Below are 13,377 nucleotides of genomic sequence, written 5' to 3'. Positions count from 1 at the left end.
CAGATGCCTTAGCACGTGCTGCACCAGAAGCTTGATTCATGCCTAACGCCCCCCGTTTCTGTGAACACTCACACCAGAAGGGCACTGAGACGGGCTGGAAAGGGGACCCAATCTGGCCTCTGAGTTCTAGCTCTTCCCCATTGAGCCCAGTGACATTCATCAAGTCACAATGTCATTTTGTCTCACATGTATTGCAGGATTGTTGTGTGAATTGAATGTGGTAATGTGTGTGAAAATGTGTTGAAAATTGGCGGCCCTCTAGATTGTGAGCTCCCAGGGGGTAGAAGCCGTTTCTGCTTTATTCACCACCTAACTGACCCTCGTGTTGGGTTATGGAGAATCATTAACCCTTTTGTTATTCACCATGGAGTGTAGCCATAGATTGGTGCGTGCAGAGAAGTAGCAATATAAAAATAAACACTGTCAGCTGTCCTGGAGGGTGTGATCATCTAGGTTCCTGAGATGCCTATATTTCAAGTCCATCTATCCCCCAAAATCACCTCCAAATATGGTGGAGGGCCCTGTGTAAGCATTTTCATGCGATTTGGTAAAAGACAGACAGAAATTTAGTTTACAGAGATGGATCCTCAGTGCTTAGCTTGGAACTTGGCACCTAGAGAGTGCTCAAAAAAAGAGTTATTGAGAGGCGCCTGGGGGGCTCAGTCGGTTAAGCGTCCAACTCGGTTTCGGCTCAGGTCATGATCCCACGGTTTGTGAGTCTGAGCCCCATGTCAGGCTCTGTGCTAAGAGTGTGGAGCGTGCTTGGGATTCTCCCTCTCCCTCTCCCTCTCTCTCTCTCTCTTTCTGCCCCTCCCCCACTCACGCTGTCTCTGTCAAAATAAATACATAAACTTAAAAAAAAAAGAGTTATTGATAGAGTGATGAATAAATACTAGAATCTAGGGCGTTATTCGTAGCCTGTCTTCATTGCTGCATTTCCGCCTTTCTCTTGGAGACAGATAGGAGGTGTGTGGTCGGTTGTGCACAGTTGTCAGGTCAACCAATGTCTACTCCTTTGGAGAGCGTGCTCTCCACCCAGCTTGAGAGTTGCCTGCAAGGAAGGCCTATGGAACCACAGACCCCTGGCCGCCGAGGGGTGGGAAAGGCCGACGGCCGTCTGAGTGTCCCTTTCCCTCTTCCTGAGGCCTGTTTGGTCAGGTCTCGGCAGCCTCACCTTGTGTCTGGTGCCCCACCCCAGTCTTGACCTGTGAGGTCTAGGAGTCTTGTCGTGCAACGTATCATGTGACATTGGAACAGACTGGTTTTGAGAAGGTGGCATCAAAAGATCCACGTCAAAATTAAAAAAACGGATTTTCTTTTTTAAAAACTGCCAAGTAGTAGGCCCAACAGATGTCTCTGACCTCCCATCCCTTGGTGTCAAACTCCTCTCTTGTTGTCACTATTGTGTGTTCCCTAGTATGTGGTTTGGCTGTGTCCCCAAACATTTGGTCATATCATATGTGTCTTCAAACTAATTAAATCTGGTTGCAGTTGTCCAAGTCTATTATCTGTCAAAATTGCAAATCCATTGTAGTACTTGGTGCGAAAATTTTTAACCAAAGGCTCTCATATGTTGGCGTGTTTCCTGAGTCTAGGGGAATGGGTTAAGGGGTTAGGGAGGTCCGACGTGTACATAGCTCAGTTGTAACATGTAACAGAGCGTAAACGTCTATGGTTGGTTTCCTCATCATGTGAAAAGGTCAGCATAGCATAGGTGCAAAGGAGACTTCTCTCCTTTCCCCGTGTACCTCAAAGGCCCTGTAATAGATAACTGAGGGATATGGAAATGTGGACTCCAATTGAAAATGTGTGTGTGTGAGAGAGAGACAGAGAGAGAGAGACACACACAGAGAGTCTGAATGTGTAAGCAGGATCTAAATACTATTAGTAGGGACTACTTTTCAAATCAGTTCGAGAGCTCTTCATTTACAGCCTACATTTAGAAAAATTAATATGACCGATGACAACAGCTCGTCATAGACTCTTGCGTTCCAATAAAACAGTTTGCACGAGTAAATTCAGCTGTGCCACGTGGTACAATGTCTGCAAGTCAGAAGATGGGACAGTCCCCTCTGTGGTCTCCAGATAAAGCTCAGTTTCTCTGTCCTGCCCAGCACGTGAGAGCAACTTATTCTCTCTCCACTCCTCTCCTTTTATATTTAGAATTTCAAAGGGCTTTAAATTAATATTAAACATTTCATTTAAAAATGCAACCTTCTTTAATGCCTCGAACTACCTTTAGTGGGGATTCGGTCAGGTATCTGGAAAAGAAATCAAGCATCATAGTCATCGAATATTTCCGGGGGTCTGGAGGCAGAGAGAATTTTGGAATTGCTTTTTCTCCAGTGCTACTTTTTAACATGAATCCGTATCAGGTTAAATTTCCAAAACCTAGTGGAGAATGATCATTTCGGTGCAGCTTTCCAAATCATAGTGGCATTTCTCTGGGCAATGACAATAAAGCTGTCGACGTGTTTTTTAGCACGGGTGCCTCCACTGCAGTTGGGACATTTAGTTTTGGAGCTGCTGTCTAAGGAAATCAGTTTTCAAGTCGAGAGGGCTCACGGCAATATTTCAGATGTCTCTTCCAGCTACATGCATTTTGCTCAGTCCCTCCCTGCCTTTCCGGATGGAACAGGTCTCTCTGTGCCAGTGACTTTATGTGATTGTAAGATAACAGCTAAGGATAGCTGGAAAATGAGAGAAACAAAGGAATCATTTTAAAATACCATCATTTCAATGGCAGCCTTATCCAGGAAGAGTAAAAATGTCTGCAGGGCAATTAGAAAGGAATTGTATTTTATTTATTTCTCTCTCTTAGTGGAAGCACTAGAGGGCTGGCCCCGGGCTGTTTTATGGTATTACTATTTGGTCTCTGTGGTTTTAGTATGCAGTGAGAATGGGAAGAAATGAGTTTATGTCGTGTTTGTAAATGCTGCGTGCGATCTTGTTTTAGTCTCTAAAGTTCAGAAGGCATGCCATCTGAGGTCCTCCCTTTTCCTGTGTGCGGAGGAGTGACCATTCTTAAAACTGCCCCCAGATCAGTGAGGGCTGGGGGAGGGGTGGTGACATACTAGTTCAGTGGAGTCCCTGGGAGAGAGATGAGGGGTTCTGGCTGGCTGTCTTCTCCGATCTATGTGGTTCAAGGAGGGTGGGGTGGAGACCATGGAGGGTACAAATGGCTTCAAGACCGATGGGTTGGGCTCCCCTGTATTACATTGAATACCAACCTTACCCTTTGTTAGGTTTACATAACATTTCCAGCACAAGCAGGCTTAAAAAGTTGATTTTTCTAGATAGCTCAGTTCCACGCTTAGATCATCAACCTTCGTGTGCTGCCCTGAAGAACTTCCCCACAGAATCCTAATGCTGTCACGAGCAACCAATTGGGGAAAACGAAAAAGTGGTGTGTGAGAATTAGAAAATGATTTGCATTTCCTTATACCTGGAAATATCCAGCTCCCTCTCTAATCAGATTCTCATAACAGCCCCATTTCCATACGAATTACTCATTGGCTGTAAAGGTCACTAGGAATCGGTGAGCATTAGAAGCTGCAAACCAATTAGAATGTGGCAATAGCTTTGCTCAGAATTGGATGTTGATTCAAATCGGCTCTGGTAATGTGAGGCTTTTTAATGAAACCATCATCGAATAGATTAGCAGACACTTTCCTGGTTTTTGAGAAAGACACAAAATGTGTGGCAGGTGGGGTCTAGGTGAGGGGACAGCGACTGTTTGGTCATGCTTTCAAGCCTTTGCCCTCATAAATCTTCCCAGAGAGGGTCCTTTGCCTGCAGTATGGATGAATGGCCTTTGAAAGCTTAATGGGAATTGATGCCGTCTATCGATTACCATTTAAAGTACACCTTCCTAATTTCGAATCGTTTTTGAAGGCAAAATGCTTTCCAATGGAACAAGGGGCTCTTATCAGAGGGTCCAAGTCTGGTATCTTGGTAGCCTAAGTGATCAATTACTTCATATAGCAACTTGATGCCTCCTGGGATGCTTTTGAAGGTGGATACCAAACCAGATTTCCATGGAGCTGATAATGTGCTGACTACTCAGCAGATGGAAGTTGCCTGCTTGTTGCCCTGAAACATGTGGGTGATTTCATGTAGGCAGGGGATTATTTCTAGATAAGTTTCTGGGACTTCCACAGTGGTGAGGGTCAAGGCCAGGTTAGTTCCAGAAGGTCTTCATTGATAGTTCCAATACTGGGCCCCTCTCTCTCGTTGGGGATTTTGATCTGCTCGGTAAACAGTGGTAAAAGTGAGAAAGGGATATCCAGAGCCGATAAGAATTGTGGAAAGGGCCCTAGAATGAACGCTTTCTCCTTCAGGGAATGAAAACAGTTTTTAGCTAATTGCTACAATTGTGAGAAACCTACTCCTGGTTTTCCATGAAATAACTGGGCAAATCTCATGATAATACATGCAGAAATACATTTCTTACTGATTTCTTAAAGTAAGCTGGTTTAGCACCAACATCTATCTACCCTGGATGTTAAGGAAAAGTTAGTAGTTACACCTGCCAACCAGCTTAATTATTGGTTGCACAGACTAAACGTTTCCCTTTTACCTACTCTACAAGTGGCCTCTGTATCATTGCTACAACCAGTTATAGTGGTTATGGTAGCAGGCAGTGGTAATGTAGAGAATGGGTCCATTTTCTAATCACCGTACTTTCCTGGTTGGGGCAACTGAAAAACATTTGAGTTCTTAAACACTCCACTGGGAGCCTTTCTCGTAGTCCAGTTGGCAGAACAAAGATCTTGATAGTTTATGTAAAAGGGGCTTGTCCATCATATCATCCTTCTAGAACTTTCTGCTTTGATCTTCTTTCATCTTTCCTCTTGACAGTGTTTCTGTAGCTTTACTACCTTTTGCTAGTGAACAACTTGCTGTTTCCCCACTAAGATTGGGTCTATGATGGAGTAGAAGGGGGGTATAAGTGTACTCAAGAAACTAAAACAATCACCAGCTTCCTTGAATGTTGAATTATCAGCATGTATATGAACGCTTGAAATAAGTGTAAAGCACTTCAATAGGAAACCAGTGTCTGACACAGAATATCTAATTTTATAGTCTATCACTCTGCAGAGTCTTAGAGCCAAGTACCTAAGTTCTGTGAAACGCTGAGACATAATATCTGCCTTTATAAAAGCTCAAAAGGAGAATGCATATCATTTAGTTCAGCCCCCTCAGTTTTCAAGGAAGGTGATCGAGGCTAATGGCTTGCCCAAGGACAAACAATCGCTTTGCGACAGGGATGAGATTCAGACCTGGGAGTTCAAGCTCAGTGCCCTTGTATCCAACTTGTTACATAGCGCACGAGTCTTAATTGAAGCAACAATGAAGTAGGTCACCAGCCAAGCAGGGCCGTATTTATGTATTATGCTGTTTTATGCTGCACTTCGATAACATCCCCACACTTTCCCATCCCTCCCTTAAAAGTACTGTGAATTTGCCTTTGTGAGAAGATGATAAAAGAAAAAGCAGCAGGCCCAATTAACCGCAAAGCACTTACTCTGAAAAATTCTTTCGTTGAACCGGAGTCCAGGGTCCCATATGCAATTTCAGTCTGCTTAGCTAAGTCTTCAGCACTCTCTATGGGAGAGACCATCCTCTCCACAGTCAGGAAAGCGGCAAGATTGGCAGTGTAGGAAGAAATTATGATCAGGGTGAAGAACCACCAAACCCCTCCGACAATCCTCCCGGACAGCGACCTGCAAAACAAAACAAAGACCAGTCCGGACCCCGAGGGGCCGGATTTCAGTTTACAAAAATCATTATCTTAATTTCTGGAAAGAGAAGTGGTTTCAGTATAGTTGAAGTAGGTGATGTCAGGGAATCAAACAAACAGCAAACAAAAGTAACATATTAACAACATCCCATGTGGTGATGGCATATGATGATGGTACATGCATAGTATAGGCCCTTCAGGCCTATCTGGCTTGCAGAGCACGATTTTTTTTTTTTAATTCTAGAAAAAATATCTTCTTTTTACCAGCTCCTGATGACACATAATAATTATACTTATCAGATTCTCTTCCTGTGTGAGCTCTGTGTGCTTCTGAGCCTGCGCAATAGAATCACCTGGGACCTTTGTTAAAAGCCAAACAAAACACACACACACACACAAAACAAAACAAAACTCATGTCCAGCCTACCCGACACCAGTTAAATCAGAACCTTGGAGGTGGGATCCAGGCATATATATTTTTTAAAGCTCGCCAGGTGATTACAAGGCACGGCCAAGGCTGAGAGCCACGGATGCGAGATGATGTCATGGGAGAAACCGAGTCAAAAGCCCTTACGTATTTGAAGGGAAACGGGTGGGTGTGGGTGGATGAGTACTCTTGACTCTGAGTTTAGTAAATTTAATAAAGACCGGCTCCATTTTGTGGAGCCGGTCACGTGTGAGGCAAGGAGCCATAAGATAATATGTATTATGATCTTTGTATAAATGGCTAGCCAGGGATCCAAACTCTTTGCTTTTACAAACTAAGCCTTAGCACACAGCACAGCCTCGAGTGAACTAAGGAACTACCAGTATAATAGAATTTGAGGGGCACTAAAAGTTTTGTTTCCACCTCCACCTCTCCCCCCCAAATAATCAAAACAAACAAAACCATCCTCACAAGGCTGCCATCGAGAATCTTCGTGTTGGAATCACCTTCTGCATTTTCTTCAGAAGACTTGGTCAAAATGTTAACACACAACTTCAATAGGACCTCTTATCACATTATCGTGGATTAGTCTATGCAGTTAGTAGAGAATCGGATAGAAGATGGGTAAGTTTAAAAAAAATGTTTTTAATGTTTATTTATTTTTGAGAGAGACAGAGACAGAATGCAAGTGGGTTAGGGGCAGAGAGAGAGGGAGACAAAGAAGCAGAAGCAGGCTCCAGGCTCCGAGCTGTCAGCACAGAGCCCAACGTGGGGCTTGAACCCCACAAACCGTGAGATCATGACCTGAGCTCCACCGACTGAGCCACCCAGGCACCCCAAGATGGGTAAGTTTTAATAAGGGAAAAATTTGTTGTTAAATGTAACTATGCCTTTGGCATTACCTGGGGTGTTTGTGAAAAGGCAGGTTCGGAATACGTGAGTGCTCAAGAACCTGCATTTCTTACCCATCCCTGGTGACTGCAGTGGTCTGCAGACCAGAACGAGAAATACTGTCCTTCTTCTACATCAGTGATTCTCAACTCTGCCTGCACATCAGAATCGTCTGCGAAGCTTGAGGCAAAATAAAACAAAGGACAGTGGCACACAAAAAATGCCTAGGCTCCACCCCAGATCATCTAAGTCAGACTCTCTGGGGGTTAGGCCTAAGCAGCAGCATTTGCGGAAAGCTCTGGTACAGTCAGGATTGAGAGTCGTGGTCCCTACATCATGAATGCTGCTCAGGGGAGGGTCTGTGGGAAGCAAGGGGGCCGTGAAGGCACTGAGTGCTCAGTGATGGGTTGGGGCTGGTGCGGAGGCAGCTTCACCTCCATGACAATGTTGCTCGAGGCTGGCTCTGTCTACAGAAATGAAAATCTGGTCCCTAGGTTCTAGAAAACTTTGCCACATTATCTCTAGGATAGTTCTTTCTGTGGCGGAGCTCCAGCCTGATTAAGCTATGTTCTCCCGTGCCCAGAAAAGCTCACAGGAAAAGAACCCACTGTGATGGAAAGTGAAGAATGGGCATAGGAGCCTGGCACATCTCCAGGCTCTGTGGGAAGAGGGAAGTTCTGGGCTGAAAGTTAGCAGGTCAAGCTCTTCTCTGTTTGTGCTTGCATTTTACCATGTCCAGGCAGATTTAAATTTCCCGTGTCCCAAGATAAACTTTTATTAGCCTCTGAAAAATTCAGCTGTTTTTGATTTTCCACTCTGATCAAATCATTTTGGCAGGTGTTTTGATAAATTGCATTCTTTACTGATTAACTGAAACAAAACTACTTGATTTTTTAAAGTCTGCAATTCCTATTGGTTCCCGGATGCTTAAAGCAACCCTTCTTGCTTTACTTTTGAACACAATCCCTTTTAGCCTTTCAGATGTGAAAATCTGCTTTGCGACAGATTTCTCTAACTAATAGTTATGTTCTCTCAGGATTTCATCTGGGAACACGTCCCTTTTAATCAGAAGAGATAAAAACATCTGGATGAACCAGGAAGAATGTGTTACACTTCCAGATGCTAAAAGTTTATAGGATATTTCAATGATGAATTTGGACCCTCATAGTCTTTCTTCATTGTTGCCATATATATTTAATTTATTCTCGACTGATGTGACTCTGGAAAGAATTTTACCGTATAAAAGATTAATGTTCCAAGGTAGCATCCATAGTAATAGGGTAATAAAAATGATAACAATAATAGCTAACCCTTCCTGAGCACTTCCTGTGTGCCAGACCATTCTGATTACTTTGGGTTGACATGGGTCAACTCTTTCCAGATTAGAAAACAGAGGCATTTAACATATGAAGAGACTGAGGCACAGAGAGGAGAAATCAGAAATCAATCATCTATACTTATACAACAGGAAAGAAATGCCCACATTTCTGTGCTACCAAACAGTCACATTGTCTAGAAGACAATCTAGAATGGTGTATAAATTATAGAAGGTACAATTTTCTGACAATAACTGAGAATTATAGTTGCAGGAAAACCAAACATGCTTGGATAATTATTGTTTATTATCTGTTTGTTGTTCCTTTGGAATGAACCTGTGAATGCCATCCTTATTTGGAAGGATAGGGTTTTCCTGAGACCAAGGGGAGAATGGATTTTGGAGTGATTCCAGAATCATGGTTTGGTATGGAAAGGGGTGTATTAAGCTGCTGCGAATACCAGTGGTAGTTTTTGCATCGTCTACTTGAAACATGGAGAAAGATACAGTAATTTATGGAAATTACACTTGTGCCATTCTATTGAGGCTAATGGATCGTGTCTGTATGATCTAAAATCAAGCCTGCACATGATAATCTGGTTATTTTGGCCACCGTAATAGGTGATTCAGATAAACATGTGGTTGATCTGCAGGACTTAGCTGAGATTGGCTGTTGACATGACTGAAAAGAAACCTCAGTGCAAAATGGTCATTTTGGTGGCCCCTTTATACATGGTTATTGACTTTGGCAACTACACGGTTAATACGATGATACACCTATGAGCATGGAGAATTTTGGTGAATATTCACATAGAGATGGTGTAATAGCATCCAGAAGCCTCGGCAGAGATGGAAAAGGAGCTTTCTTGGAATCCGTGTTAAATGCACAGGCTTGCGTTCAACATTCTCCCCTCAAGGCAGTAGTAGCTTTGACAAGAGTCTCGGTGGGATTTCTACCACTTTCTTTCCTTTATGGCACGGACATCTAAATCCTTCCTCACGGAGAAAAGGTGCAGTGGCACTCAAAGGGAAGCGGCTCTGTAAGAATTTTTACATTTCCCTTTTCTCGTTAATGAAACCAGAGCCATTTAAACCCACATTTCACACGGAGGCTATATAAAAAGTGACTGATGGGTCAGCCCCATGACATTTTTAAAAGGATCTATTAAAACAAGACAAGACTTTATAGTTGAGTTAAAAAGACCTGTCATTTTCCAGTTTCTTTCCCCCCATTAACGCAGCTTCAAAATGTTTAACATTCATTTCAAAGAGTTTTGTTGCACAAGACAGATTTTGAGGTTAGCATAATGAAATGGCTATAAAATGCTGCACATTTAGTATTTATAAAAATGCATCATAAGGAGCATATCGTACCTTTTGAAGAAATGTAAGAGGAGGCGTGAAGTTAATGAAAGTAGATTAGCAACAAGAGGAAAACAGACATAAAAACACCACAAAATAATATACAGTGCTCTTGTTATCTGTAATAATACGGAAGTAGAGTTTCTGAGTTAATAAGAACATGTATTTTACAACCTCTGAAATGATAATAAAAGTGAGCTATGTGCTGTACCCTTCATCCTGTAAGGAAATTTTGAAATGTTCACTTTACTAGCTTCGCAAGATCAGGAGCTGAAACCGTAACTGCTTCTCCTTTGCACAAACTCTTCATCATTCTCTTTTCTCCCCCTCTTCTTTCTTGCAAAGTATGGCTCTTTTCTACACTCTATTCAATGCTGTATCTATGACAGATTTTTAAAAAGCATGCAGAATCAATCTTTGGCTCGTATAGTATTTTCTGATGGGAATAAGTAACCATCTTCCAAAGACTGAAAACTACGGCTTTCAGCCAGAACAGTCATGAAGTAGTCGCAATAAAAATCCTGCTTTTACATCATTAATTTATCACCACATCACTCCTACTTTGAAGAGAATTTGCAGTAGGATGAGATGCTGGTCGGACATCGGCAAACGAAAGGACGTTGCTTAAAACGGAGTACAAAAACAAATCCTGTTGTCTTCCATCCCATTCATTCCATGCCCTTCGTGTCTTTTATCATTTGGTACATATTTTCCACTTTACAAAAGGATTTAGGTGTCAACTAACCTGGACAGATGTCCTACCCACTCCTCTAAAGTATTTGAACATTAAAAAAATGTTTGTTTATTCTTGAGAGAGAGACAGAGACAGAGTGTGAGCAGGGGAGGGGCAGAGAGAGAGGGAGACACAGAATCTGAAGCGGGCTCGGGGCTCCGAGCTGTCAGCACAGGGCCCATCGTGGGGCTCGAACCCACGAAACCGTGAGATGATGACCTGAGCCGAAGTCGGACGCTTAACTGACTGGGCCACCCAGGCGCCCCTGAAGTATTTTATATCTTGAAGAGTTAGAGAAGAGTGGTGTCTTTTGAATAATATGTACACAGTAATCAGGTTCAAGTTAGCACGTTCTCTGGGTCAGAATTCCCCCAATGCTCACATCTACTTGGCTAGCCCTCAGATGTCCCTGCAGCTTCAAAGAAAGTCAGCAGGGGGAGCATTTGCCTGGAAGGACTTGCACTTCAGACTGCTTAGCAAGGTTCTATCAAAGTTTTACAAAGGAAATAAATTTCAGATTAAAAAACTGTAACATTCTGTCACCATCCGTAAACCATTATAGAATAATACAGTCAAAATATTTGCACCAGGTGAAATCCTTAAGGAGAGCACTTTGTGGATTCAGGAAGGAAGGTTGTTGGTCATTTCTCATCAGAAATCAGCTATGTGGCACTGGCTAAAATTTGAGCTGTATTCCTAAGGAGTTTCAGGGACTCAAACGCAAGTACCATATTAAGTGTTAGTGTTTGTGAAATCAGGGCAGTTAAGAGCAGCCGCTTTAATAATGACGGTGGCTAACCTTTACCGAGAGCTTACTGTCTCCAGGTACTGCACTTTACATTTCTCGGAGGAGCTGAGGCTCAGGCAGATTTAGTAACGTGCCCCGAGTTACACAGCTGCTAAGCCGACTGTGAATCTAGTGAGCCGAGCTCCGGCACCCACGTACTTAACCACTACGCTACCTCCATCTGGCTGCACCCGCGGCCTAGCTCCCCATCCCCCGTCAAGGGGAAGAGGGTTGAATGGAATCTCCTTATGCTTTCTTCTCCCGACTGCCCCCCAAAACACATTTGTATATGGAAAGCACCTCAGCTCATCACATGGATCACCCTCTCGCAAGGTGATTCAGCCTCCAGCTGAATTGCTCAGTCTGAACAACGGGAGTGGTTGAAACTATCAAACCGAACCTCGACGTGGGCTCTTTAAGCTTCTAGGCCCCCGTCCGTACCAGTATTTGATGGAAACAGAATGATGCTCGGTTTTCCTTGTGATGTCTCATTGCCGATTCCCTGCTCTTTTACTTTGGGGGAACACCCGCTCGGCAGCATTTTGAGCGCTCACTGCCCCCTTTCTTTACCAACCGGGGCAGGGGCAGGGTTTCGGCAGAGGTCGGGAGACTGGAAACTAGCTCCCGGGCACGAACGCGAACCGAACCCGAGGAAAAGAACCGACCAAGCCGCGCGCCTGTAGGTCGGTAGTGGGAGGCGGCACGTGCCGGTGGGTACAGTTTGTACCGCTGGCTCTCCGAACCCCTATGACCCCGGCCTCCGTCGCATTCTCTCTCTGGGTCCTGTTCTTTGGTCTACAATGTGAGAAAAGCAGCCCGAAGCGAAAAGAGCACAGCGTGTGGACTTGGAGTCCGGTCTGAATACTGGCTCTGCCAGCAGCGCGTGAATGGGCCAATTATTTAACGCCAGCGTCACCTTCTTCAACTTTAAAATAAGTACAAGGCCCACCTTGTGGCAGCGCCTTGTTAAAAATCCGTATGATAACGCAGGGAAAGTGCCCCTACGTGGCGAGGTGGGGAAGCTCAGGGAAGGTCACTGTCCCCCTGGAACGGAAGCAGCGGGGTGAATTTGTCTGCCATCTCCTCCTGCTATAACAGTTGAGAGTTGTACTTTAAAGTGTGGTCTCTTACAATTCCTTGAATCGCCTCGATCGGGGGACAAGCCAGAGTGTACGGTGTATGTTCGCACTGGGGGCTTTCTGGAGAGTCTGCATTCTAAGTGTGGCCCTTCAACAGAAGTAAAGGGGAACGCAGGCATGTGCAGTCAAGGCAACCGGGAATCTGAGGGCGCAGCCATGTCATTACCAGGAATTTCAAAAGCTGTTAATAGGAAAGCACATTTCAGTGGAGTTTTCTGGTATACAACTGAGCACAAATATAGAACCACTAGAGCTCTCAAGACGAGGAGAAATAAATATGCTAAAAAGCATAAAATTGTTTCAAGAGGCTGAAAGATATAATTTCCTTTGAAGGCCACAAAAAACAGTAATGAAGGAGGGATCACTCATATGGTAGAAAATGTACAGACCAATCATTTATTACTCAAAAGCACAGGAAGGATCATGCGTTTCTCTAGACCAGTGTTATTCCATGGGCTGTGTGCCCCGTTGCTGGGTTGAGTTGCAACCAGCATATAAAACAAAATGAGGGGAAAACCAACAGCCCACTTTACACACTGTGTGTTAGCCAATGTGACAATAAATTATATTAAAAAAAAAAAACTAAAACAAAATAAGGGCACCTGGGTGGCTCAGTTGGTTAAGCATCTGCTTCTTGGTTTCGGCTCAGCTCATGATCTCATTCATGGTTAAGTTCAAGCCCCATATCGGGCTCTGCACTGACAGTGGGATTCTCTCTCTGTGCCCCTCCCCTGCTCGCTCTCACTCTTCTCTCTCTCAAAATAAGTAAATAAAACTTAAAAAAAGAAAACAAAATGAAACAATATATCCAAGTTCATGGCACACTGCAAGGGTAACCTTTGGTGAAGCTTCTGTTACATACCTATACATGTACTGACTCATCGTGGGAAAATGTATTTTGTACTGAGGGATATAGTCAAAGAGTTTGAAAAAAAAAAAAAGGATTTGATATATTTCAGTGCCACAGAGGAGCCACAGCT

The 13,377-nt window shown here is 43.7% G+C and overlaps 1 protein-coding gene and 1 long non-coding RNA gene across 12 annotated transcripts in view; one reads left to right on the top strand and one right to left on the bottom strand.

Moving 5' to 3' along the window:
- GRIA3 (glutamate ionotropic receptor AMPA type subunit 3) overlaps nucleotides 1-13,377 on the bottom strand; it is a 265,856-nt gene that overhangs the window by 47,186 nt on the left and 205,293 nt on the right. For all 7 annotated transcript variants that reach the window (XR_003418428.2, XM_027054336.2, XM_027054334.2 and 4 more), the window contains one exon: nucleotides 5,528-5,726. Coding sequence is in view for 6 of the 7 variants with exons in the window: in XM_027054336.2 (XP_026910137.1) it covers nucleotides 5,528-5,726 (199 nt within the window). In the remaining variant the exon portion in view is untranslated. The remainder of the gene's footprint in view (nucleotides 1-5,527; nucleotides 5,727-13,377) is intronic.
- LOC113597642 (uncharacterized) overlaps nucleotides 1-13,377 on the top strand; it is a 159,142-nt gene that overhangs the window by 38,379 nt on the left and 107,386 nt on the right. The gene's annotated exons all lie outside the window — the stretch shown is intronic.

This window comes from Acinonyx jubatus, chromosome X (genome assembly GCF_027475565.1).
Source record: "Acinonyx jubatus isolate Ajub_Pintada_27869175 chromosome X, VMU_Ajub_asm_v1.0, whole genome shotgun sequence".
NCBI classification, from domain to species: Eukaryota; Metazoa; Chordata; class Mammalia; order Carnivora; family Felidae; genus Acinonyx; species Acinonyx jubatus.
Note: the sequence above shows the minus strand (reverse complement) of the source record. Positions and strands in the feature narration are given on the sequence as shown.